The following is a 27987-nucleotide window of genomic DNA, read 5'->3' on the forward strand; positions in this document are numbered from 1 at the left end:
TTGTGTGATGGAAACAAACCATCTTCCCCCATCAGCCTCTCCCTCTCATCTAGCTCTGATCGTCCTCCGAAGAGAGGTAACACGTCAGGAACCAGAAAAGAAGCAAGAAAAGCAAAATTTAAGTTGAGCTTGGAGGCAGGTTTTTGAGTACCAGGGTGTTCAGGTTCAGAAACGGGGGGGGAAAGCAATTCTCCCAGACAAAAGACCTTGCAGAAAGCGTCCCATACAACTCGAGCAGGGGTGGCCAAACTGTGGCTCGGAAGCCACATGTGGCTCTTTCAGACATATTGTGTGGCTCTCGAAGCCCCCGCCGCCCTGAAAGCTGACTTGGAGAAGGCATTTGTCTCTTGAAATCACTTCTCCAAGCCAAACTAGCTGCCAGCTTGGAAAATGCATTTAAAGTTAAAGTTGCTTTCTTTCCACCTCTGCCTCACTCCCCCCTCCCCCATCTCTTTATCTTCCTTCCTTCCAGTTTGGTGTAGTGGTTAAGTGCATGGACTCTTATCTGGGAGAACTGGATTTGATTCCCCACTCCTCCTCTTGCAGCTGCTGCTGGAATGGCCTTGGGTCAGCCATAGCTCTCGCAGGAGTTGTCCTTGAAAGGGCAGAAGAAGAAGAAGATATTGGATTTATATCCCGTCCTCCACTCCGAAGAATCTCAGAGCAGCTCACAATCTCCTTTATCTTCCTCCCCCACAACAGACACCCTGTGAGGTAAATGAAGATATTGGATTTATATCCCGTCCTCCACTCCGAAGAGTCTCAGAGCGGCTCACAATCTCCTTTATCTTCCTCCCCCACAACAGACACCCTGTGAGGTAAATGAAGATATTGGATTTATATCCCGCCCTCCACTCCGAAGAGTCTCAGAGCGGCTCACAATCTCCTTTATCTTCCTTCCCCACAACGGACACCCCGTGAGGTGGGTGGGGCTGGAAAGGGCTCTCACAGCAGCTGCCCTTTCAAGGACAACCTCTGCCAGAGCTATGGCTGACCCAAGGCCATTCCAGCAGCTGCAAGTGGAGGAGTGGGGAATCAAACCCCGTTCTCCCAGATAAGAGTCCGCACACTTAACCACTACACCAACTGACTCTCCAGGGCAGCTTCTGGGAGAGCTCTCTCAGCCTCACCCTTCTCACAGGGTGGGGAAGGTAAAGGAGACTGTGAGCTGCTTTGAGACTCTGTGATTCGGAGTGAAGGGTGGGGTATAAATCCAATATCATCATCATCATCTCCTTCCCCTCCCTCCTTCCCCTCTCGCATCTCTCAAACATCGGACAGTTATTCCACGTGGCTCTTATGTTAGGCAAGTTTGGCCGCCCCTGAGCTAGGGCAAAGACATTGGAAAGCAATTGGTCAGGATCAAACCCCGGTCCACCCAAAATGCTTGACCAGCTAGATGGCTTTGGGAAAGCCTTCTCCTACCAGCTCCCCTCCTGCATCAATACACCCCGCATTGGTCACGCCCCCATATCTCAGTGATGTTATCAGTGTCGGGGGGGGGGAGGGCACCAGAAGTTAGCCTTGCCTAGGGTGCCAGTCAGTCTAGGGCTGTCCCTGACTGAAGACGCTGGAGATTGGACCAGAGATCTTCCGGCGTGCATGCTGAACCACAGCATGCTGAAATTAGATCCTTGTTCCACCAAAGTTCTGTATCGTCTAACTCAGGCTGGCAGCCGCTCTCCAGGGTCTCAGGCTGAGGTCTTTCCCATCATTTACTGCCTGGTCCTTTTAACTGGAAATGCCGGGGATTGAACCTGGGACCTTCTGCTTACTAAGCAGATGCTCTACCACTGGGCTACAGCCCCCCTGTATGTCTCTCCAGGGTCTCAGGTTGAGGTCTTTCCCACCACCTACTGCCTGGTCCTTTTAACTGGAGATGCCGGGGATTGAACCTGGGACCTTCTGCTTACTAAGCAGATGCTCTACCACTGAGCTACAGCCCCACTGTATGTCTCTCCGGGGTCTCAGGCTGAGGTCTTTCCCATCGCCTACTGCCTGGTTCTTTTAACTGAAGATGCTGGGTATTGAACCTAGGACCTTCTGCTTACCAAGCAGATGCTCTACCACTGAGCTAGAGCCCCACTGTATGTCTCTCCAGGGTCTCAGGCTGAGATCTTTCCCATCGCCTACTGCCTGGTCCTTTTAACTGGAGATGCTGGGGATTGAACCTGGGACCTTCTGGCTACCAAGCAGATGCTTTACCACTGAGCTACAGCCCCACTGTATGTCTCTCCAGGGTCTCAGGCTGAGGTCTTTCCCATCACCTACAGCCTGGTCCTTTCCACATTTGCTAATATGGGAGCCCAGCAATTAATTCTACTACGAAAAAGATCTGAAGGTAGAAAGTGAGGTCCCGAAGCCTTCCCTAGTTTCATTTTATTGATAAGACTTTCTGTTTCCTGCATAGTAACTTCGGGCCATAAAGGTAGTTCTTGAACACTAATTTGAGGTAAAGCTATTATTGGGTATGTATATAGATAAAGCTCAGAGAAACACCAAGCCCAAGTTTGGAGGGAGATGGGATTCCTCATGCTAGACTGAGAACCTGCTTTAGAAACCACGGACCAAAACCATTTTGCATCCTTCCTCCTAGAGGCATCAAAAAGAAGATCCCATTATTTTTGTATGTGCTGGTGTGTGTGTGTTTTTTTCCGTTTTTATTAGATTTCTGTATACCCTTTTAAGCTGAAGTAGAGATCTTAAATTTTCCTAATTCCCGGAGGACCTAAAACATAAGAACCTAAGAGAAGTCATGTTGGATCAGGTCAATGGCCCATCCAGTCCAACACTTGGCGTCACACGGTGGCCAAAAAACCCCAAGTGCCATCAGGAGGTCCACCAGTGGGGCCAGGACACTAGAAGTCCTCTCACTGTGCCCCCCCAGCACTAAGAATACAGAGCATCATTGCCCCAGACAGAAGAATGTAAGAGAAGCCATGCTGGATCAGGCCAATGGCCCATCCAGTCCAATACTCGGTGTCACGTAGTGGCCAAAAAAACCCAAGTGCCATCAGGAGGTCCGCCAGTGGGGCCAGGACACTAGAAGCCCTCCCACTGTGCCCCCCCCCCAGCACCAAGAATACAGAGCATCACTGCCCCAGACAGAGAGTTCCAAAAATACATTGTGGCTAACAGCCCCTGATGAACCTCTGCTCCAAATGTTGATCCAATCCTCCACAGGGGTGGGGAACAGTGGCTCTCCAGAGGTTTTTTGCCTACAACTCCCATCCGCCCCAGCCATTGGCCATGCTGGCTGGGGCGGATGGGAGTTGTAGGCAAAAAAAAACATCTGGAGAGCCACTGTTCCAAAAGTTCCCTACCGCGCCAGCACCACTCAATATTTTTTCCTAGATAAAAGTTGTCGCGGGGAGGGGAGGGGGGGCCTTCTCTAGCAGAGCCACACTGCCCCAACTCCGACCCAGCCTTTGGACAGGTAGACTGCCTCTAAAAGTGGAGGCTCCATTCCACAACCCCGCAGCCATTTCCCACGAATCTCGGGAAAAGTCGGGGGGGCGGGGGGGGGGGGCTTTTCTTACCAATGCATTCCTCCGGCCGGCGAGAGACCTTCGTGCACGCCCCTCTCCCCCCCTTCCTTACTCCCGAGTAAACAGGCAGGGAATCAGGCGGTGCAAGCAATTGTTGGGGCCCAAAACTCACCTCTTTTTCCTTTTTTTTTTTTTTTGCAGGCGCCGCAAAGGGGCTTGGCGGGAGGGCGAGGGAGGGGGGGGGCGCGTTGGGATTTCTCCCCCTCTCCGATTTGCACAGCAAAGCAACGCCGCTTTCCCTCGCTCAGCCCCGCCGTCTGCAGGTCTTCGCCCTTTTTCTCCCCACGCTGCCAAAATCCCCCGAGGTTGGTGCAGAGCCAGGGGCTTGCCGCAAGCCAGCGCTCAACTGCAGGGATCACCTCCGGCTCCTCTGCTGCGAGATGCATTCGCGATTCCCCTCCTCTCCTCCTCCCCTTTGCTGCTCCCCCTCCGCCGGTCTATTCCAAAGCGGCGTCCCCTTTAACACCAGCTGATACCTTCCCCCGCCGGCCCCTCGGCCTCTTGGGAGTTGTAGTCCGAGCGCCCTTTGCCGATGATGGCAGGGAGGAAGGCTGGGGACTACAATCCCCAGCGTGCCACGCGAGGTGCCGGAGTTGCTTTGCTCCTGCCCGGGATTTCATCTCTCTCTCTCCCCCTTTACCCCACCCTTGGTCTTTTCTCTCTCTCTCTCTCTCTCTTTTTTTATTTTGCAACCCTCCCCCCCTCCTGGGGTGGTGGTGGACCCGGACCGGGCGCAGAGGTAAGCGGTGCAGTGGTTCCAGATGTGCTGGGGCCGGAGGGGCAGGCAGCACCGGTGGAGCAGGTAGAGGCGGCAGTGGGAGCCGCGGGGATGTAGGGGGGAGAAGAGATCCGGGGCCCGGAGAGCCCAAGGCTATGGATGGGCAGTGCCCCCTGGAAAAGAAGGTGGCCTTTTCAAGCCACCGTTTGCCCTTTCGAGGGGAGAAAAGGAATTAAGGGAGTTGGGTTTTTCTTTTCCTGGAAAAAAACCCTGTTTACACTTGCCGGAGCGAGAAAGCGAATTTTAGGAACCCCGGTGGCCAAAAGTTCCTTTTTTCGTTGCTTTTTTGTTAAGGAAAAACGTTAGGGCGAGGGTGGCCAAACTTGCTTAACGTAAAGCCACATAATATAAATGTCAGATGTTTGAAAGCCAGAAAGAAGGAAGAAAAATAGATTTTTGGGGGGGGAGAGGTGGAAAGAAAGCAACTTTAACTTTAAATGCATCCTCCAAGCCAACTGACGGGGCAGTGGGGGCTTTCAGAGCCACAAAATATGTGTGAAAGAGTCACAGTCTGGCCATCCCTGCATTAGGGGTTTCTTCTTTCGCTCTCTGCTACTTTTCCTTTTTCCCTCCCCATGAACAGAAATCCAAGCTGAGCTTTTTCCTATCACTGCCTGCTCATGTTTGGGAAGGGGACCAGCACCTGTTGAATTTCTGCCTGTGTTGAAGCCCGAGGGGGCCTTGCTAGGGGGAAAAGGGAGTTGGGCTTAGGAAATGCACTGTGAATCCTTTTAAATGTTGATAATATCCTTCGACATCGCTGTCTAGTCATTCTGGGGCGGGGGGGGGGAGAGGGAGGGACCGCTGCACCTGTTGAGTTTCTGCCTGTCTGTGTTAACATCCTAAGGGCCTTGCTAGGGAAAAAAACGGGGTGGACCTAGGGAATGCCTTTCATATTTTGATCCACTTGCTAGGGGGGAAGGGAGGGATAGCAGCACCTGTTGAGTTTCTGCCTGGCTGTGTTAACATCCGAAGGGCCTTGCTAGTGGAAAAACAGGGTGGACCCAGGGAATGCCTTTGATATTTTACTCCTATTCTTCCACTTGCTAGGGGAGAAGGGAGGGATAGCAGCACCTGTTGAGTTTCTTCCTGTCACTCAAGTGTTGGAAGTCTGAGGAACCTTGGTAGCAGGTGGACCTAGGCGAATGCTCTGTGAGCCTGTTATGTTTTGATAATGCCCTTCCACATCAGTGCCCCAAATCTTAACAAGGTATTTATTTACTTAGACAAGTCGTTACCCTTATGCCGCCTTTCCAACTTACAGACCAACTAGCAACGATTTGCGAATAGCTTTTTTAAAATGCAATTTTAAAAGACATTAGATTGCGTTTTCCACCCCACTGGAGAGACAGTGTCGTAGAGTGACATGGAGCGTTGTGCTTGGAATTAGGGAAAGTGTACTTTGTGTTCCTGTTTTAGAATACATCGTTCAAAGTGACCTGGGCCAGCCCAGAGTACTTTGTGTTCCTGTTTTAGAATAGAGTGTTCAAAGTGCCTTGGGTCAGCCACAGTGCTCTTCTGCGTTGCCTACCTCATAGGGATGTTGTTTGCCAAAGTACTACCCTGGGCCGGTCACCCAGGCTCAGGCTGCCCTACCTTGCAGGGGTGTCGTGAGGACAAAGCGGAGGAAGGGAGAATTATGTAAGCCATTTTGGGTCCCTGTAGTGGAGAAAAAGAGCCCCGTGGCGCAGAGTGGTAAAGCAGCAGTACTGCAGTCGGAGCCCTCTGCTCACGACCTGAGTTCGATCTCAGCAGAAGCTGGTTCAGGTAGCCGGCTCGAGGTTGACTCAGCCTTCCATCCTTCCGAGGTCGGTAAAATGAGTCCCCAGCTTGCTGGGGGGAAGTGTAGGTGACTGGGGAAGGCAATGGCAAACCACCCCGTAAAAAGTCTGCCGTGAAAACGTTGTGAAAGCAACGTCACCCCAGAGTCGAAAACGACTGGTACTTGCACAGGGGGACTACCTTTACCTTTTAGAGGAGAAAAGAAGGGTATAAGAGAAGTAAAGAAAAGAATAAATAAATGCTTCAAAGAAGGCCAAGTCATGAACAAACATAAACTCTGGCAAAAGTCACTGTTATTCCTGTTTGTAGATTAATCAATGGTGGTTTGCCCCAGACAGTGGCAGAGATAGTGTTAAAGCCAATCCGCCCCCCCCCCCATCCAGCAGACTGCACTACTGCCATTATAATAAGAAGCAGGGGTTATTTTGTAGAAAAAGAGGTGCCGGAGCTCATTAGCACAACTCTCTTGCATATGCCACACACCCCAGATGTCACCGGTAGGTGTACTAAATTACATCAGCTCAGCATCTACCTTAAAAGGCTTCTTGAATTAGAATTCCCATCATAAAACCTTGCTCTCCCCATACTTTTAAAATTATTTTCTCCTATGCGGCCACAGTGGCGGGATGAAGATTTCCATCTGTCCTCTTAATATGTTTTGAAGGCGTAAAAACTATACTTTCTGCTTCTTGAACTATAATTGTCATCATAAAACCTTACTCCCATCATACTTTTTAATTTTTTTCTCCCATGTGGCCACAGTGGCATGATGAAGATTTCCATCTGTCTGCTTTATATGTTTTGAAGAAGTAAAAAATATACTTTCTGCTCCTTGAACTATAATTGTCATAATAAAACCTTACTCCCATCGTAATTTTAAAAATTATTTTCTCCCATGTGTCCACAGTGGCATGATGAAGATTTCCATCTGTCTGCTTTATAAGTTTTGAAGAAGTAAAAACTGTGCTTTCTGCTTCTTGAACTATAATTGTCATAATAAAACCTTACTCCCATCGTAATTTTAAAAAATTATTTTCTCCTATGCGGCCACAGTGGCAGGATGAAGATTTCCACCTGTCTGATTTATATGTTTTGAAGAAGTAAAAACTATACTTTCTGCTTCTTGAACTATAATTGTCATAATAAAACCTTACTCCCATCGTAATTTTAAAAAATTATTTTCTCCTATGCGGCCACAGTGGCAGGATGAAGATTTCCACCTGTCTGCTTTATATGTTTTGAAGAAGTAAAAAATAGACTTTCTGACTGATTAGCTTTCATATAGCTCCTGGATTTGATATACTATCTTCAGATTAGCCTGAATCTAGAAAACCTGGGATCTAGAAAACCCAGGTTCAAATGTGCAGGCTGCCATGAAAACTTGCTGGGTGACCTAGGATCAGTCACACACTCTCAGCCTAACCCATTTCATTGGATCGAGAGTAGGGGAGAGTGTGCTAAACTACTTTAGACCCCCTTTGGGGTATAAATGAAGTAAAACAAAATTCTTCACAAGGCCGTTGGAAGGTAAGACAGTGCAACCCTCCCCCCCCCCCATACTTCCTTGAATCTCACAACGCTAGAAGGGCCTTTACCTTAGCTAGGAGTATGTCCCTGCTATCTGCAGTTGTAGAGGGGAGGTATAAACGAACTCCTTATGCACTTAGACTCTGTTCCTGTTCCCAGCCTGAAATAGATTCTCTGGAGCATATATTCTTTAATTGTTCTTTTCATACGGCGAGTCAAAGGGAAATGGGCAATCTTCGCAGTGGAAGACGGTAAGCAGTGGGGTGCCACAGGGCTCAGTACTAGATCCCATGTTCTTTAGTTTGGTGTGGAGAGCCAGTTTGGTGTAGTGGTTAAGTGTGTGGACTCTTATCTGGGAGAACTAGGTTTGATTCCCCTCTCCTCCACTTGCACCTGCTATCATGGCCTTGGGTCAGCCATAGCTCTGGCAGAGGTTGTCCTTGAAAGGACAGCTGCTGTGAGAGCCCTCTCAGCCCCACCCACCTCACAGGGTGTCTGTTGTGGGGGAGGAAGGGAAAGGAGATTGTAGGCCGCTCTAAGCCTCTGCCCTTGAAAGGGCAGCTGCTGTGAGAGCCCTCTCAGCCCCACCCTCCTCACAGGGTGTCTGTTGTGGGGGAGGAAGGGAAAGGAGATTGTGAGCCGCTCTGAAACTCTTTGGAGTGGAGGGCGGGATATAAATCCAATATCATCTTCATCTTCTTATTGATTAATTATTTGGAGTTGGGAGTAAGCAGTGAAGTGGCCAAGTTTGCAGATGACACTAAATTGTTCAGGGTGGTGAGAACCAGCAAGGATTGGGAGGCACTCCAAAGGGAGCAGAGGTCCATCAGTGGCTATTAGCAACAGTGTATTGTTGGAACTGTCTGGGGCAGTGATGGTTTTGGGGTTTTTTGGCCACTGTGTGACAGAGTGTTGGACTGGATGGGCCATTGACCTGATCCAACATGGCTTCTCTTATGTTCTTATTATCAGCCCACTGTTGGAAGGGTTCCCTGGCAGATCAAATAAACTCAAATTAGATTATCTTCTATCAGGTAGGAATCACCAGACAACAACACAGGTGACTAGGTTCTGTTCCCAGGTTTATAAAGAACGCAAAAAGTGAGACAAATAGGCCAAACTGTAAATCCTTTAACAAATTTTAAAGTGACTTTTAAAAAAGGTTTAAGGGGTTAAACCATAATCTTTTATATTCGGCTGGCTTGGAAGGCATTTGTCTTTTTAAATCATTACACCAAGTCAAGCAAGCCGACAACTCGGAGAATGCATTTAAAGTTGCTTTCTTTTCACCTCTCCTCTCCATCTATTTGCCTGCTTGCCTTCACTCTTCCCCTCCCTCCCAGCTCTCAAACATCTGCCTTTCGTGTCTTGTGGCTCTCAAACATCTGATGTTCATCTCTTGTGGCTCCCAAACATCTGATGTTTAGTCTGTGTGGCTCTTACAAGCTAGTTTGGCCACCCCTTTTATATACCCTGATCCAGGTAGCCCAGGCTAGTCTGATCTCTTCAGATCTTGGAAGCTAAGCAGGGTCACCCTGGTTAGTATTTGGGTGGGAGACCACCAAGGAAGTCCAGGGCTGCTAGGTGGAGGCAGGCAATGGCAAACCACCTCTGAATGTCTCTTGTCTTGAAAACGGGGAATCGCCATAAATCAGCTGACGCATTCCACCACTGTTGTTATATACGTATTCTCGGTATTCCAAGCTTTTGGGTTTGTTTTTTTTAAAAATTATCTAGACCCTTTCCTTGTGAAGATATAAGGGAAAAGGTATATCTCAATAAAAGAGGTAAGACCAGGGGTGTCAGACATGCAGCCCAGGGGCTGAATCAGGCCCTCAGAAGGCTCCTATCATGCCCCTGAGCAATTGCTGTCATCTGCTTCCTTCTCCTTCTCTCTTGCTTCCTTCTGCATAACAGCTTGCTATGCAAGGCTTGCTCAATCGCACAGGAGCTACAGAGCAAAGTCTCTTTTTTCTCCATTGGCTGAGGTTATTTCCTTATCTAATAGAAGAGATTTAGAAGAAGATATTGGATTTATATCCCGCCCTCCACTCCGAAGAGTCTCAGAGTGGCTCACAATCTCCTTTACCTTCCTCCCCCACAACAGACACCCTGTGAGGTGGATGGGGCTGGAGAGGGCTCTCACAGCAGCTGCCCTTTCAAGGACAACCTCTGCCAGAGCTATGGCTGACCCAAGGCTATGGTAGCAGGTGCAAGTGGAGGAGTGGGGAATCAAACCTGGTTCTCCCAGATAAGAGTCCGCACACTTAACCACTACACCAAACTGGCTCTCCAATAACGAGGGCATGGATTATAATCTTATCTATAAAGGTAGGACCGGATTGTGGGAGGGAGAGCTTGCTTTGCCAGGCTCTCTCAATTGCACAGCAGAGCTCCCGATCCAAACCTCTCTTCCTTCTATTGGCTGAGGCTCCCCCCCCTCCTGGCCCCCTGGGGAAGGAAGGCAAGAGCCAGAGCTTCCTTTGCCCAGTTCCCTGGATCCCATGGGAGAGATACAAAGAAAGCACCTTTAAGACCGAGTGGTTAATGTTTTAAGCATGTTTTATTTTATTTTTTAAAAAATCTTTAATTGTGTTTGGTCTGTCCTTTATAAAGTTTATATCTCTTCTACCTAATCTTAAATAGGTACACACATGGCCCAGCCCGACAAGGTCTCATTTATGTCGACATCCCTGGGTTAGACATTTACTTAAAAAGAAAAGAAAGTTCTGAGAATTTATGCATGTGGCTATAAAGTTATATCAGTATTCAGGATGGCCCAGGCAAGCCTGATGTTGTCGGATCTCAGAAGCTCAGCAGGGTCAACTCTGGCAAGTCCTTGGATAGAGAAGGAAGCCCTTTTCTCCCTTCCTCACAATATGAAAACTCGTGGACACTCAATGAAATTGCTGAGCAGTCGGGATAGAACGGATAAAAGGAAGTCCTTCTTCACCCAAGGGGTGATTAACATGTGGAATTCACTGCCACAGGAGGTGGCAGCGGCTACAAGCATAGACAGCTTCAAGAGGGGATTGGATAAGCATGTGGAGCAGAGGTCCATCAGTGGCTATTGGCCACAGGATATCGTTGGAACTCTGTCTGGGGCACTGATGCTTTGTATTTGGGGGGGCACAGTGGAAGGACTTCTAGTGTCCTGGGCCCACTGTTGGACCTCCTGACGGCACTTGGGGTTTTTTGGCCACAGTGTGACACAGATTGTTGGACTGGGTGGGCCATTGGCCTGATCCAACATGGCTTCTCTTATGTTCTTATGTGACCCAGAGTGCTGGACTGGGTGGGCCATTGGCCTGATCCAACATGGCTTCTCTTATGTTCTTATGCGACACAGATTGTTGGACTGGGTGGGCCATTGGTCCGATCCAACATGGCTTCTCTTATGTTCTTATGTGACACAGAGTGTTGGACTGGGTGGGCCATTGGTCTGATCCAACATGGCTTCTCTTATGATCTTATGTGACACCGATTGTTGGACTGGGTGGGCCATTGGTCCGATCCAACATGGCTTCTCTTATGTTCTTATGTGACACAGATTGTTGGACTGGGTGGGCCATTGGTCCGATCCAACATGGCTTCTCTTATGTTCTTATGTGACACAGATTGTTGGACTGGGTGGGCCATTGGTCTGATCCAACATGGCTTCTCTTATGTTCTTATGTGACACAGAGTGTTGGACTGGGTGGGCCATTGGTCTGATCCAACATGGCTTCTCTTATGTTCTTATGTGACACAGAGTGTTGGACTGGGTGGGCCATTGGCCTGATCCAACATGGCTTCTCTTATGTTCTTGGATGGGAGACCTCATTGGAATACCGTCAGGAGGTAGGGGCAGGTTTTGGCCACCATGGGACACGAAGTGTTGGATTGGATGAGCCAGTGGCTTGATCCAACATGGCTTTTCTTACGTTCTTAACCCAGAGAACCAGGGTTACAATGTCGGACTAGAATCATCATCCGGGAGGTCCAGATTCAAATCTCCGCAAGTGTCATGAACGTTTACTGGATGACCACTCATGCCCTGTCAGCCTAGCCTACCTCACAGAGTTGTTGTGAGAAAAACAGAGAGGGAAATGATGTAGGTTGCTTTGGGTCCCCACCTTGAATTGGGAGTGGATTGGTAGCCAGTGTAATTTGCAGTAGTATTGGGGTCGCATGCTCCTGTGGCAGCTGGCCCCAACCAACAGTCTTGCCGCAGCATTCTACACTAGCCTTCGAATACTCTTCAAAGGTAGCCCTAAGTAGACAGGATTGCAGTAGTCCAGCCAGGATGTAACTATGGCAGGGATCACTGTAGCTAGATCAGACTAAAGGGAGCCTCCGAATCCCAGTACTAGGAGACAACACCAGGGAAAAGCCTCACCTTTTAGGCCCTGTTGTTGGCCGTCCAGAGGAACTGGCTGGCCACTGTGTGAGGCAGGATGCTGGACTAGATGGACCACTGGTCTGATCCAGCAGGGCTCTTCTGATGTTCTTCTCAGGGGAAGGCCTCAGCCTCTGTGCCCTGTTGTTGGCCCTCCAGAGGGACTGGTTGGCCAGTGTGTGAAGCAGCATGCTGGACTAGATGGACCACTGGTCTGATCCAGCAGGGCTCTTCTGATGTTCTTCTCAGGGGAAGGCCTCAGCCTCTGTGCCCTGTTGTTGTTGGCCCTCCAGAGGAACTTATTGGCCAGTGTGTGAAGCAGCATGCTGGACTAGATGGACCACTGGTCTGATCCAGCAGGGCTTTTCTTATAGTCTTAGCAGGGAAAGGCCTCGCCTTTTAGTCCCTGTTGTTGGCCGTCCAGAGGGACTGGTTGGCCATTATGTGATACAAGATGCTGGACTGGATGGATCCCTGGTCTGATTCAGGAGGGCTTTTGTTATTTTTTTTTCAAGGTAAGGCCTCGGCCTCTGTGTCCTTTTGTTGGCTGTCCAGAGAAACTGGTTAGCCACTGTGCAAGTGGTTGGCTACTATGTAAGACAGGATGCCAAACTGGAGCCAGTTTGCTGTAGTGAAGTCAAGTGAGAATCGGGTTTGATTCCCCACTCCTCCACTTGCAGCTGCTGGAATGGACTTGGGTCAGCCATAGCTTTCATAGGAGTTGTCCTTGAAAGGGCAGCTGCTGTAAGAGCTCTCTTAGCCCCACCTACCTCGCAGGGTGTCTGTTGTGTGGGGGGGAAGGTAAAGGAGATTGAGACTGCTCTGAGACTCTGAGATGACCTCCAGCGGCATCTGGAACGAGGTGGCGTGGCGGTGCTGATGTTGTTAGATCTGTCGGCGGCGTTCGATACGGTCGACCATCAGCTACTGACCCGCCGCCTCGCCGACATAGGGGTTAGGGGATTGGCCTTACAATGGCTTTCCTCCTTCCTCAAGGGACGGGGACAAAGGGTGGCAATCGGGGGTGAGCTGTCCCAGAGGCGCACACTAGACTGTGGGGTGCCTCAGGGAGCAGTTCTCTCCCCGATGTTATTCAATATCTACATGCGCCCCCTTGCCCAGATTGCCCGGAGGTATGGGCTCGGGTGTCATCAATATGCTGATGACACCCAGCTCTATCTGCTAATGGATGGCCGGCCTGACTGCATCCCAGGGAATCTGGACCAGGCATTGCAAGCCGTGGCAACTTGGCTTAGGCTGAGTGGGCTGAAGCTGAACCCGACAAAGACAGAGGTGCTTTGCGTGGGCCGCGGTGCTCTGGGGAGGGAAATACCTCTCCCGGTTTTTGACGGTGTGCCGCTGAAAGCGGCGCACCAGATCAGGAGCCTGGGAGTTCTACTGGAGCCTTCACTATCAATGGAGGCCCAGATAGCAGCCACTGCCAAGTCGGCGTTCTTTCATCTGAAGCGGGAAAGGCAGTTGGCCCCTTTCCTCTAGCGTCGGGACTTAGCAACAGTGATCCATGCAACGGTCACCTCAAGATTGGACTACTGTAATGCCCTCTACATGGGGCTGCCTCTGTGCCAAACCCGGAGGCTGCAGCTAGTGCAGAACGCGGCGGCTAGAAGAAGAAGAAGATATTGGATTTATATCCCGCCCTCCACTCCGAAGAGTCTCAGAGCGGCTCACAATCTCCTTTACCTTCCTCCCCCACAACAGACACCCTGTGAGGTGGGTGGGGCTGGAGAGGGCTCTCACAGCAGCTGCCCTTTCAAGGACAACCTCTGCCAGAGCTATGGCTGACCCAAGGCCATGCCAGCAGGTGCAAGTGGAGGAGTGGAGAATCAAACCCGGTTCTCCCAGATAAGAGTCCGTGCACTTAACCACTACACCAAACTGGCTACACCACTACACCAAACTAGGCTGTTATTAGGGCTCCCGAAGTGGGAGCACATACAGCCAGGGCTGCGCGGACTGCACTGGCTGCCAGTTACATACCGGGTTCGCTACAAAGTGCTGGTTATTACCTTTAAAGCCCTATATGGCCGAGGACCTGCCTACCTGAGGGATCATCTTTCCCCATATGAGCCCCAGAGAGCACTGAGGTCAGCGGGGAAGAACAAGCTGACTATCCCTGGGCCAAAGGAGGCGAAACTGCAGAACACCCGCGCACGGGCCTTCTCCGTTGCAGCTCCACGCCTGTGGAACCAGCTCCCGGAAGAGGTGCGGGCCCTGCGGAGCCTCGACCAATTCCGCAGGGCCTGCAAGACCACCCTGTTCAGGATGGCCTTTGCGGACTGCTGATTGAAGGATTGATGGGTTCATCTAAGTGACTCTCGCCTAAGTGACTCTCGCCATATTGCTAACCGACAGATTAGCACCAGAAATGCCTATTGTTATTGCCAATTTATGTTAATTGTAAATTAGAATGGTTTTAAGACTAATGTTGATTTTAAAGTTTTGTATAAAATTACTGTACGGACATGTTGTTAGCCGCCCTGAGCCTGCCTCGGCGGGGAGGGCGGGATATAAATAAAATTTTATTATTATTATTATTACAGGGCAGGATATATATCTTCTCCTTCTTCTCCCAGGATATATATCTTCTCCTTCTTCTCCTCCTTCTCCTCTTCCTTCTTCTTCTCCTCCTTCTTCTTCTCCTCCTCCTCCTCCTTCTTCTTCTGCTGTTGGTTCGATCCAGCAGGGTTATTCTGATGTTCTTATCAGGAGAAGGCCTCCGCCTCTCTGCCCTGTTGTTGGCCACTGTGTGAGACAGGATGCTGGACTAGATGAGCCACTGATCTGATCCAGCAATGGCTTGTCTTACATTCTCATGAAAAAGGCCAGCGGTTTCTTTAGCTTTGCCCACAAAATTATGCCTTGCTTTTAAGAATAAATTTGTGCAGACACTGTGTTTTGGCAGGGGTGAGGGCACCATTTCAAAACATTACTGAAATATCAGCTGAGGTAATGGTGCAGTCGTGAGGGTTCTTGCGTTTATGACCTAGAACATTGCCTTCTGACAAGACTCAGAAGGGGAAATTTCATTAGCTTTGAGACAATCGGGCGACTGGCTGTGTTCTGTCAGGCGGGACTGCTCTGTCCTTCGCTAGGGATGATTCACAATGAGCTTTGTACTTCGCTTGATTTTTCCTCAGACCCTTGAAGGCTGAGTTTATGACTCCGTTGAAAAGTGCCACGATTCGTGGCGAAGTCGGTCACTGAGGAAGTTTTGTCTGTGGCTGCTCGTTCAAACCTTAATGCTCAGTACTGTGGTCCCTGAGTATTTGAATTAAATGCTGATTTGTGGACAAACAAAGGCTATTTCAAGGATGGCCCAAAGGATCAGACTGTCATTCTGATAAAACAGGGTTCCCCCAAGATGGTGCCCGGGGCACCACATCACCCACTGACAGTGCCACCTGCCCAAGTGCCGATTTTTTAAAAATATCGCTGCCACCCCAGGACAGATCTTCACGGTCTGATTGAAGTAAGCTGCGGCAGCCATTTTGCAGCGGCCATTTTGTGCTGCACTCATCAGGCTGTGTTGGAATTCCAGAGGTGCCTTTAGGCTCAAAAAGGCCGGGGACTGCTATGATAATATGAAAAATGGTCTTAAGGTATTCCCTAAGTCCCACATAGCTTCAGTTGTCATGAGTTCTGGTTTGTGCAGTCGAGCACATGGGGTGGTTAAACGAGCTGCACATGCCAGTTTGGGCTGCAGAGGAAAGTTTCTCATTTTATAATTCCTTTGAGTTAAAATGATCCCCATCTTCAAGTACTTGAAGGGCTGCCCTATAGAGGAGTGTGTGGAATTGTTTTCTGTGGCCCCAGAAGGTAGGACCAGAACCAATGGGTTGAAATTAAATCAAAAGAATTTCTGGCTCAACATTAGGAAGAACTTCCTGACCGTTAGAGCAATTCCTCTGTGGAACAGGCTTCCTTGGGAGGTGGTGGGCTCTCCTTCCTTGGAGGTTTTTAAACAGAGGCTAGATGGCCATCTGCAGCAATGAAGATCCTGTGAATTTGGGGAGAGGTATTTGTGAGTTTCCTGCATTGTGCAGGGGGTTGGACTAGATGACCCTGGAGGTCCATTCCAACTCTATGATTCTATGATTCCATACAAATAAGAAACTTGAAAAGGAGAAAAGGTTCTAGCCCTTCAGTTGCCTTCCTTTCTAGTGCAGTAAGACTGCAGGACCTGGACCGATAGGCCATGCCCATGAGGCTGAATCAGTTATTTTTAGCTTTGTCTAGTCCTGTAACTTTGGAATTTTTTAATCATTTTAATCTGGTTTTAACTGTTTGACTGTCTGTTTCTGTGACGTAACCCACCCTGAGCCTGTTCTACAGGAAGGGCAAGCTATAAATAGAATAAAATTAATTTTAAAAGTCTGTTTGCCAGGAGTTTATACAGAAGGATTCCAAAAGATGGCTAGGGTAGGTGGTGGAAGGAGCCCCGTGGCGCAGAGTGGTAAAGCTGCAGTACTGCAGTCTGAGCTCTCCGCTCATGACCTGAGTTCGATTCCGGTGGAAGCTGGGTTCAGGTTGACTCAGCCTTCCATCCTTCTGAGGTCGGTCAAATGAGGGCCCAGCTTGCTGGAGGGAAACTGTAGATGACTGGGGAAGGCAATGGCAAGCCACTTCGTAAAAAGTCTGCCGTGAAAACGTCATGATGCAACATTACCCCAGAGTCAGAAATGACTGGTGCTTGCACAGGGGACTACCTTTTACCTTTTTAGGTGGTGGAAGTTGTGTCCAGGTGGAACTGACGTAGAAGAAGAAGATATTGGATTTATATCCTGCCCTCCACTCCGAAGAGTCTCAGAGCGGCTCACAATCTCCTTTACCTTCCTCCCCCCCACAACAGACGCCCTGTGAGGTGGGTGGGGCTGAAAAGGCTCTCACAGCAGCTGCGCTTTCCAGGACAACCTCTGCCAGAGCTCTGGCTGACCCAAGGCCATTCCAGCAGCTGCAAGTGGAGGAGGGGGGAATCAAATCCAATTCTCCCAGATAAGAGAGCTCTGGCTGACCCAAGGCCATTCCAGCAGGTGCAAGTGGAGGAGCGGGGAATCAAACCCGGTTCTCCCAGATAAGAGAGCTCTGGCTGACCCAAGGCCGTTCCAGCAGCTGCAAGTGGAGGAGTGGGGAATCAAACCCCGTTCTCCCAGATAAGAGAGCTCTGGCTGACCCAAGGCCATCCCAGCAGCTGCAAGTGGAGGAGGGGGGAATCAAACCCGGTTCTCCCAGATAAGAGAGCTCTGGCTGACCCAAGGCCATTCCAGCAGGTGCAAGTGGAGGAGTGGGGAATCAAACCCAGTTCTCCCAGATAAGAGAGCTCTGGCTGACCCAAGGCCATTCCAGCAGGTGCAAGTGGAGGAGTGGGGAATCAAACCTGGTTCTCCCAGATAAGAGAGCTCTGGCTGACCCAAGGCCATTCCAGCAGCTGCAAGTGGAGGAGTGGGGAATCAAACCCGGTTCTCCCAGATAAGAGTCTGCATACTTAACCACTACACCAAACTGGCTCTTACAACAGCCCCGTAGGTTTTTCAAGGCAAGAGATGAGCAGTGGTAGTTTGCCATTGCCTGCCTCTGCGTAGCAACCCTAGACTTCCTTGATAGTATCCCATTCAAACACTGACCAAGGCCCAGGTGAGTATTTGAATGGGAGATCACCAAGGAAGCCCAGGGCTGCTAGGCAGAGGCAGGCAATAGCAAACTACCTCTGATCGTTTCTTGCCTCGAGAACACTATGGGATTATGTCAGCTGCAACTTGACCACAGTTTCCACCACCATGGCAACATATACCAAGACATCTAGATCAGGGGCATCAAACATGGAGTTTGGGGGCCGAATCGGGTCCCTAGAGGGCTCCTATCAGGCCCCCGAGCAACTGGCTGTCATCTGCTCCCTTCTCTCTTGCTTCCTTCTGCATCACAGCTTGCTTTGCTCAACTGCACAGGAGCTACAGAGCAAAACCTCTGTTTTCTCCATTGGCTGAGGCTCCTCTCTTGGGAAGGAAAGGAAGGAGAGGAATAGCTTGCTTTGCCAGGCTCTCGCAATCACACAGCAGAGCTACTGAGCCAAACCTCTCTTCCTTCTTTTGGCTGAGGCTCCCCCCCCCAAGTCCACTGGGGAAGGAAGGAAAGAGCCTGAGCTTCCTTTGCCCAGTTCCCTGGATCCCGTGGGAGAAATACAAAGAAAGCACCTTTAAGACCAATGAGTGCTCATGTTTTAAGTTTTTAAAAAATATATATTTGTTTGTCTGTGTTCTTTATAAAATTTATATCTCTGCTACCTCATCTTAAATAGGTACACACATGGCCCAGCCTGACATGGCCCGGCCCCACAAGGTCTCATTTATGTCATATCCGTCCCTCATTAAAAAATGCGTTTGACATCCCTGTGGCTGCCGAGTGAGTTTAAAATGCAATCTCTTGTGAAAAATTAGGCATCTGAGGATCCAGGTATTTCAAAAATAACAGCAGCAAGTTCCTAATGTTAATGGATACAAAAACATGAGGGCCAAAATCTGTGAGTGGAATTGAGGGGGGGGGATTGACAAGAGCGGGTTAGATAAAAATATGGAGCAGAGGTCCATCAGTGGCTATTAGCCACAGTGTGTGTGTGTGTGTGTGTGTGTGTGTATTTTTGGCCGCTGTGTGACACAGAATGTTGGTCTGGATGGGCCATCAGCCTGATCTAACATGGCTTCTCTTATGTTCTTATGTGACACAGAGTGTTGGACTGGATGGGCCATTGGCCTGATCTAACATGGCTTCTCTTACGTTCTTCTGTGGCACAGAGTGTTGGACTGGATGGGCCATTGGCCTGATCCAACATGGCTTCTCTTATGTTCTTATGTGACACAGAGTGTTGGACTGGATGGGCCACTGGCCTGATCCAACATGGCTTCTCTCATGTTCTTATGTGACACAGAGTGTTGGACTGGATGGGCCATTGGCCTGATCCAACATGGCTTCTCTCATGTTCTTATGTGACACAGAGTGTTGGACTGGATGGGCCATTGGCCTGATCCAACATGGCTTCTTTTATGTTCTTATGTGACACAGAGTGTTGGGCTGGATGGGCCATTGGCCTGATCCAACATGGCTTCTCTTATGTTCTTATGTGACACAGAGTGTTGGGCTGGATGGGCCACTGGCCTGATCCAAAATGGCTTCCCTTATGTTCTTATGTGACACAGAGTGTTGGACTGGATGGGCCATTGGCCTGATCCAACATGGCTTCTCTGATGTTCTTATGTGACACAGAATGTTGGGCTGGATGGGCCACTGGCCTGATCCAAAATGGCTTCCCTTATGTTCTTATGTGACACAGAGTGTTGGACTGGATGGGCCCTTGGCCTGATCTAACATGGCTTCTCTTATGTTCTTATGTTCTGCTATGCACTAGAAGTGTTCCATTGCTCACAAAGAGTTTCCCAGATTTTCTAGATTCCTTATCCATATACCACTGTTGCCCAACGCTTGTTTCTAAATCCTTCTTCATAAGCCCACAATGGAGAGAAAAAAATCCTGTTGGTACCTGCCGTACCGGACTGCTTGCAGGTAAAAGGCGGGTAGATAAGGAAGAAGAGAAGGCGTCAAAGGGAACAGGCTATTAAAAGCTGTTATCTGAAGAGGTGAGCAGCGGCTCACAAAAGCTCAAACCCTGCCACAAATTTTGTTAGTCTTTAAGATACTACTGGACTCTTACTCTTTTCTAAGGCTATTAACTGGGGAGGAGTTGGTGAATTTAGGCAAAGGCGTGTGTGGGTAAAAAGGTAAAGGTAGTCCCCTGTGCAAGCGCCAGTCGTTTCCGACTCTGGGGTGACATCGCATCATGACATTTTCACAGCAGACTTTTTACGGGATGCTTTGCCATTGCTTTCCCCAGTCATCTACACTTTCCCTCCAGCAAGCTGGGTGCTCATTTGACCAACCTCGGAAAGATGGAAGGCTGAGTCAACCTTGATTGCCGTAATTGCATCACTAGGAAGACACAGAACGAGTAAACGGTGGCAAATTAAGGATGCTACATCTGTTGAAATGGACTGGATCAAGGAGACGGGGGTGTAGTAGTTGGAAATCGACCTAATAATATTCATTAAGTAGTTCACCTTTTAAACTGGACCTGCTGGTGGACCTCTGGATAGCACCTGGGTTTTGGCCCCTGTGTGACACAGCGTTGGTCTGGATGGGCCATTGGCCTGATCCAACATGGCTTCTCTTATGTTCTTATGTGACACAGAGTGTTGGACTGGATGGGCCATTGGCCTGATCCAACATGGCTTCTCTTATGTTCTTATGTGACACAGGGTGTTGGACTGGATGGGCCATTGGCCTGATCCAACATGGCTTCTCTTACGTTCTTATGTGACACAGAGTATTGGACTGGATGGGCCATTGGCCTGATCCAACATGGCTTCTCTTATGTGATACAGAGTGTTGGACTGGATGGGCCATTGGCCTGATCCAACATGGCTTCTCTTATGTTCTTATGTGACACAGAGTGTTGGACTGGATGGGCCATTGGCCTGATCCAACATGGCTTCTCTTATGTTCTTATGTGACACAGAGTGTTGGACTGGATGGGCCATTGGCCTGATCCAACATGGCTTGTCTTATGTTCTTATGTGATACAGAGTGTTGGACTGGATGGGCCACTGGCCTGATCCATCATGGCTTCTCTTATGTTCTTATGTGACACAGAGTGTTGGGCTGGATGGGCCATTGGCCTGATCCAACATGGCTTCTCTTATAAGAACATAAGAGAAGCCATGTTGGATCAGGCCAATGGCCCATCCAGTCCAACATTCTGTGTCACACAGCGGCCAAATATATATATAAACACACACACACACACACTGTGGCTAATAGCCACTGATGGACCTCTGCTCCATATTTTTATCTAACCCCCTCTTGAAGGTGGCTATGCTTGTGGCCGCCACCACCTCCTGTGGCAGTGAATTCCACATGTTAATCTCCCTATGGGTGAAGAAGTACTTCCTTTTATCCGTTTTAACCTGTCTGCTCAGCAATTTCATAGAATGCCCACGAGTTCTTATGTGACTCAGAGTGTTGGACTGGATGGGTCATTGGCCTGATCCAACATGGCTTCTCTTATGTTCTTAAACTGGGAAGGGGCTGTTATCTTCTTGTCTGCTATCCCGTGCAGGAGTGATTGATTTACTTCACTTATACCCCTCCTTCCTCCCCAATAGGGGCCCTAGGTGTCTTAGAATCACAGAATCCAGAGAATTGGAAGGTACCTCCAGGGCAGGCCTCAGATTCAGCAGGAGCTCACAGGAGCGCAGCTCCTGAACCTTTCTGAGGTTCCCCCTCTTCCTCCCCACCTACTTTGTCCATTGAATAGTAAGTGCAGCCGCATAACAATCCCTGGATTAGGGCAGCGGGCAGCTAGCCAGCCACCAGGGGCTTTACCACACCCCCAGCAGCCCTCATTAACCCTTGGAGAAGCCCACACCACCCTCTCTCCACTTCTTATATGATTTTGGGTGGCGTGTGGCTTGATGGCCTTTTGATTGGGGTGGTGGCCCAGGAGAGCCCCAGGCAAGTGAGGCCTGCTTGGGCTGGCTGGGTCTCTAGACAGTCCAAGCAGGCGTCAGTCACTTGGGGCTCTCCTTTCTAGCATTGGGTTGCTTTTGGCTGGGGGGGCATATGCTAATGAGTTATGCTGATGAACTCCGCCACCTATTTTTCTACAAAACGACCCCTGCTCCAGGGTCATGTAGTCCAGGGGTGGCCAACGCTAGCTCTCCAGATGTTTTTTTGCCTACAACGCCCATCAGCCTCAGCCATTGGCCATGCTGGCTGGGGCTGATGGGAGTTGTAGGCAAAAAACATCTGGAGAGTTACCGTTGGCCACCCCTGATCTAGTCCAACCCCCCTGCACAATGCAGGAACTGCACAAATATCTCCCCCATGTACCCCCTTCCTGCCCTCCTCCTCATGCTCTGCCTAAATTCGCAGGATCCTCATTGCTGTCAGATGGCCATCTAGCCTCTGTTTGAAAACCTCCAAGGAAGGAGAGCCCACCACCTCCCGAGGAAGCCTGTTCCACTGAGGAACCGCTCTAAATTCACAAACACCTCCCCCTAAATTCGCAGGATCCTCATTGCTGTCAAATGGCCATCTAGCCTCTGTTTGAAAACCTCCAAGGAAGGAGAGCCCACCACCTCCTGAGGAAGCCTGTTACACTGAGGAACCGCTCTAAACTCACAGATCTCTCTCTCTCTCTCTCTCTCTCTCTCTCTCTCTCTCTCTCGGCTTGGCTTGGCTTCGCGAACAAAGATTTAAGAAGGGTGCAATAGTCCACGTCTGCTGCAGGCTCGCTGGTGGCTGACAAGACCAATGCGGGACAGGCAGGTCCGGCCACAGTGGCTGCAGGGAAAAGTCTGATTTAGGGTTGGTGCTGTAGCAGTGCGATTCTTCCTCAATCTCCTTTTGTCCTCAAGACCAGCTATGCGTGCGTTCTCAAAGGAAGAGACAGCCTGGTGGATGGTGTGCCTCCATGCTTTGCGATCTGAGGCTAGGTCAGACCACTGGTGATGGTTGATGCGACAGGTGCCAAGGAATTTCTTCAAGGAGTCCTTGTACCTCTTTGGTGCCCCTCTATTTCGAGGATCCTCACTGCTGTCAGATGGCCATCTAGCCTCTGTTTAAAAACCTCCAAGGAAGGAGAGCCCACCACCTCCCCAGGAAGCCTGTTCCACTGAGGAATCGCTCTAACAGTCAGGAAGTTCTTCCTCACGTTGAGCCGGAAGCTCTTTTGATTTCATTTCAACCCGTTACATCTTTCTCCTCTCTTCCGTTTTATCTTCAAAACCAACCCGTGAGGTAAGTTAGGCTGAGTGTGTGTGAGAGGTCACCCAGCAATATTCCATACCAGAGTGGCAATTCAAACTTGCTTCTCCCATATTCTAGTGCAGGGGTGGCCAAACTGCGACTCGGGAACCACATGTGGCTCTTTCACACATACTGTGTGGCTCTCAAAGCCCCCACTGCCCAGTCAGCCAGCTTGGAGAAGCCATTTGTCTCTTTATCTATCTATCTATCTATCTATCTATCTATCTATCTATCTATCTATCTATCTATCTATCTATCTATCTATCTATCTATCTATCTATCTATCTATCTATCTATCTATCTATCTATCTATCTATCTATCTATCTACATATCTATCTATCTATCTATCTATCTGAGATTTATATCCCGCCCTTCCCACCAGGTGGCTCAGGGCGGCTTACAACATAAATCACTTTTCTAAGCCAGCCGGTGGCTTGGAGAAGGCATTAAAGTTAAAGTTTCTTTCTTTCCACCTCTCCCTCCCTCATCTATTTGCCTTCCTGGATGACCCTCGGGGTCCCTTCCAGCTCTGTGTTTCTGTGGTTCCAGAATGCGGCGGCACAAGTCCTGACGGGAACACCATGGACAGTACACATTCTACCTGTGCTGCATCAGCTACACTGGCTTCCAACTGAGTACCATGTTAGTTTCAAGGTTCTGGTTATGACCTTGAGCGGTCTGGGACTGACATATCTATGGGACCACCTCCTCCACTATGTCCCTTGAAGAGCACTACACTCTACTGGTCAAAATCTACTGGTGATCCCCGGCCCTAAAGAGGTCCAGCTGTCCTCAACGAGGGCCAGGACTTTTTCAGTCTTGACCCCAACCTGTTGAAACTCTCTGCCGGAAGACACTAGGGCCCTGTGGGATCCTTTACAATTCCGCAGGGCCTTCAAAGCAGAGATGTTCCGCCAGGCTTTTGTTTGAGGACAGTGACGGCTGCTGGGCTGGCACCCCCCTTCTCCCCTCTACTTAAGGGGGGAGCTGCTCCTAATGCCTGGAAAGCAGAATTACAGCACGGGACGGTGGCTCAGTGGTAGAGCATCTGCTTGGGAAGCAGAAGGTCCCAGGTTCAATCCCTGGCATCTCCAAAAAGGTCTGATTCAGTATAAGGCAGCTTCATATGTTCATTATAAAGTATGTTAATTGGGTTGCAGCTGTTTTAAATTACTGGTTTTATTGACTTTATGTGTACCATTTGTTGTACGTCGCCTAGAGCCCGGCATTGGCCGGGGTGAGGCGATTCATAAGTTTAATAAATAATAATAATTAATGAACTCAAGAGTATTTTGTACCTCCAACCCTAAACAAATGACATGATTTGATTTTGTTGGTTATCTGTTGTCCTTTTCCCTCCCCAGGACGTTTCCTGAAGCTGTCCCGTTAACGCACCATGTCAGAGCCCATCACGCTCAACGTTGGTGGGAAGCTGTACACCACGTCGCTGTCCACCTTGACCAGTTTCCCAGACTCCATGCTGGGCGCCATGTTCAGCGGGAAAATGCCAACCAAGAGGGACAGCCAAGGCAACTGCTTCATCGACAGAGACGGGAAGGTCTTCCGCTATATCCTCAACTTCCTGAGGACCTCTCACCTGGACCTCCCCGAGGACTTCCAAGAAATGGGCCTCCTGCGGCGGGAAGCGGATTTTTACCAGGTGCAACCATTGATTGAGGCCTTGCAGGAGAAGGAGGTGGAGCTCTCGAAAGCGGAGAAGAACGCTATGCTCAACATCACCCTGGATCAGAGGACTCAGACGGTTCACTTCACCGTCCGGGAAGCCCCGCAGATCTACAGTCTGTCCTCGTCCAACATGGAAGTGTTTAGCGCCCACATTTTCAGCACCTCTAGCTTGTTCTTGAAGCTGCTGGGCTCCAAACTGTACTACTGTTTCAACGGCAACCTATCATCGATATCGAGCTACTTGCAGGATCCTTACCATGTCACCTTGGACTGGGTGGCGAGCGTGGAGGGCCTACCAGAGGAGGAGTACACCAGGCAAAACTTGAAGAGGTTGTGGGTCCTGCCGTCCAAGAAGCAAATTAACACTTTCCAGGTGTTTGTGGAGGAGGTCTTGAAAATCGCCATGAGCGACGGGTTTTGCGTCGACTCCTCTCACCCGCACGCCTCGGATTTCATGAATAATAAGATTATCCGACTCATTCGGTACAAGTAGACTCATTATCTCTGACCTCTCGTTCCTCTGTAACTATACCGATGTGTCACAGTGATACCTTGACACACAGTTATGTATTCACACTCCATGAAATGCCATGCTAATCTGAATCTCTAACGGGGTTCACTAACCTAGGCAGAAACTCTAGAACCGGGAGGGGTAATAAACCTATACGAGTAGGTCATGCAAGGGAACTGATCGTCTCCATTAGGCTTCATGGGGATTTTGGGCCCCATTTGCGCTGGTTCCCGTTCCTCCAAGGAGCATTACGGGGAAGCGCCTTGTTCGTTATTTCACTGCGGTGTTGGCACCGGCTATGACGTCCAGATTTATGAGGGGAAGGAAACAGCGTGTGCTTCTTTCTTCTCTTTTGCGGGATTGATGCCGCCGTGCCCTGGCAGACAAAAGATTGAAGTCAGGGCAGGAGTTATGGTGAGGAACACATGTACTTGTAGTATAATAAATGCGCCCACGTCTGCTTTGGAAAAAATCAGCAATTCTGATAGTTTACGTAAAGATTCCGCTAAAAATGTGACTCGCTTTAACCTCTCTGCCTCAGCTTTCTCAGTGGACAACGAAGTACCAGAAAAGATCAGTCGGGAGGCTCAAATTGGGGATCTAGGTGTTGCATAGCAATTAATGAGATCACGAGTGGTAGAGACTCTTGAAATAGGCACGTCGTGATAATCACTAGAGTAGATTCCCTCTTCTGTTACATTGTACCTCCCCTGGCACACGGACAGAAAATCGCTCTTGCGTTCTGGAGAGCATCAGTTTTGACTTTACGTTCTTTTGAACCTGGCCACCAGGGGTGGAATTCTAGCAGGAGCTCCTTTGCATATTAGGCCACACACCCTTGATGTAGCCAATCCTCCAAGAGCTTACAAGGCTTCTTTTTGTAAGCTCTTGGAGGATTGGCTACATCAGGGGTTTGCGGCCTAATATGCAAAGGAGCGCCTGCTAGAATTCCACCCCTGCTGGCCATTAATCATTACTATGTTTAAGCCGGGTAGAGGAAATGTCCCACCACAACTGATATATCCCCTGTGATCAAAAAATGGGACATGTCTCAATTGATGTCAATCTGCCTGCTTTTTTCTCGCCCCCCGCCCACCAAGTAGAAAGGTGTTAGTAACCTTCAAATTTTACAAACAGCGTGCGTGAATAATATAGATCTAGTTAAATCCTGATGTGGTTTTGGAGTCTAATTTTATCACCTTCCCTTAGAATTGCCCCTGCTGTTTTAATGTTCCCCTGCGGTACTTTTCACCACACTTGATTTCTGTTGCTTCTCTTCGGTGACTTCCTTCTGCTTGGGTGTCAACATGACCAAAAAAGTTCCCCCTTCCTTGTCTGGTCCCCGTACCTTTTCTGAAGGCGACGTCTCATGCCTCTTTCAAACATGGTGGACAATGTGCAAGTCTGGCACATCTCTATGCCAACATCCTGATGAACTCCAAAGAAATGTTAAGTCACAGGCTTCACCTGTGGCACAGGTGTGTGGGAGAGATCACAAGACTTATCCATAAAGTCCAGGGCTTTTTGTTGTTGCAGGAACTCTTTGCATATTAGGCCACACCCCCTTGATGTAGCCAATCCTCCTGGAGCTTACAGTAGGTCCTGTGCTAAGAGCCCTGGAAGCTCTTGGAGGATTGGCTACATCAGGGGGTATGGCCTAATATGCAAAGCAGTTCCTGCTACAAGAAAAGCCCTGTTATAGCAGTGGAACCACCATGAAAGTTGATGCTGTGAACTGACCCTTAAGGCTACCACGTCTGAGTAGAGAATGAGGCGATGCCATAATCCATTTGATTTAAACGAAACCAAGGATAAGCGTGAAGTGTAGAGAGAAGTGGAGGAGTTAACTGTCGGTGACAACTGACCTAGAGAAAACAAAATGCAATTTGCAATTCACTTAATTCTTGCTAAGGTGCTAAAACCTTTCTCTGGCCTGTGCAGTTTTGGAATGCAAGTGGGAACGCAGCTGATAATATCCTTTTAAGAAAAGGAAAAGAACACCTCCTGCATAAAGAAAACCAGCATCTCAGGGAGACGGCTAGGCCCTTCTTCCTCCCAACTACTTTTCTGCATACAGAGGACTTTGAAACAAAGCAATGATCAAGTCGGTCCCCTACCCGCCATTTGAAGTGGTACAGTCCTGACAGAGGTCAACTATTTCGGTGGCCACGTTGGCGAAGCGCAAACTAATAACGCAAAGAACTCCAGTTGTAAAATGACGTGCCTTCGTCAAGTTTTGAATAATTGCACAAGGGTTGTGGTGGCAGGAGATGACACGTTAGAAGCACTCCGAATAGCGGGAGCTCATAGTGACGCCGTCCTAGGGCAGCATGCCCCGTCGTTACCGTTGCTTCCAATAATTTTAGCCAAGCCGATTTGTTGCAGGGCAACTGTTCTTGGGAAAGCACTGAGTTCACCATGGCCTGGAAAACTGTCAAAAATATGGTTCGGGCCACGAGACAGGAAACTTTGCCCCATCAAAGCCTCCTCCAGAACCAGGGGTGGAATTCTAGCAGGAGCTCCTTTGCATATTAGGCCACACACCTCTGATGTAGCCAATCCTCCAAGACCTTACAAGGCTCTTTTTGTAAGCTCTTGGAGGTTCGGCTACATCAGGGGGCGTGGCCTAATGTGCAATGGCGCCCCTGCTAGAATTTCACCCCTGGCCAGAACAATCACCATCCACTACTAAATCTTTGTTTCGACGGTGTGTCTGAGCTGCTTTTCTGAATTAGTCGTTACCCACTCATGATGCTAGGTGCGTCGCTGCTGTGGAAAGACTGTGGGTGCCATTCAGTTTCGATGTCTGTTATTGCACAAATACAGGTTCTGTGAGACACGGAATGGGAGCATTTGGGGTCTCACAGATGTTTACAAAATAAATTGACTTGATAACTTTGGAAA

General features: G+C 49.3%; 1 protein-coding gene and 1 non-coding gene across 2 annotated transcripts; one reads left to right on the forward strand and one right to left on the reverse strand.

Annotated features, from left to right (window-relative positions):
• Window positions 1-1874: 1874 nt before the first annotated feature.
• Window positions 1875-1946, reverse strand: TRNAT-AGU (transfer RNA threonine (anticodon AGU)). The gene has a single exon. It is a non-coding gene; the product is annotated as a tRNA-Thr (tRNA).
• Window positions 1947-4117: 2171 nt separating this feature from the next.
• LOC132568827 (BTB/POZ domain-containing protein KCTD21) lies at window positions 4118-27987 on the forward strand. The gene is made up of 2 exons (XM_060235009.1): window positions 4118-4287; window positions 24251-27987. Exon 2 carries the CDS (start codon window positions 24283-24285, stop codon window positions 25063-25065), a length of 783 nt encoding a protein of 260 aa, XP_060090992.1. The 5' UTR covers window positions 4118-4287; window positions 24251-24282; the 3' UTR covers window positions 25066-27987.

The sequence above is a fragment of the Heteronotia binoei genome, chromosome 3 (assembly GCF_032191835.1).
Source record: "Heteronotia binoei isolate CCM8104 ecotype False Entrance Well chromosome 3, APGP_CSIRO_Hbin_v1, whole genome shotgun sequence".
Classification (NCBI taxonomy): Eukaryota; Metazoa; Chordata; class Lepidosauria; order Squamata; family Gekkonidae; genus Heteronotia; species Heteronotia binoei.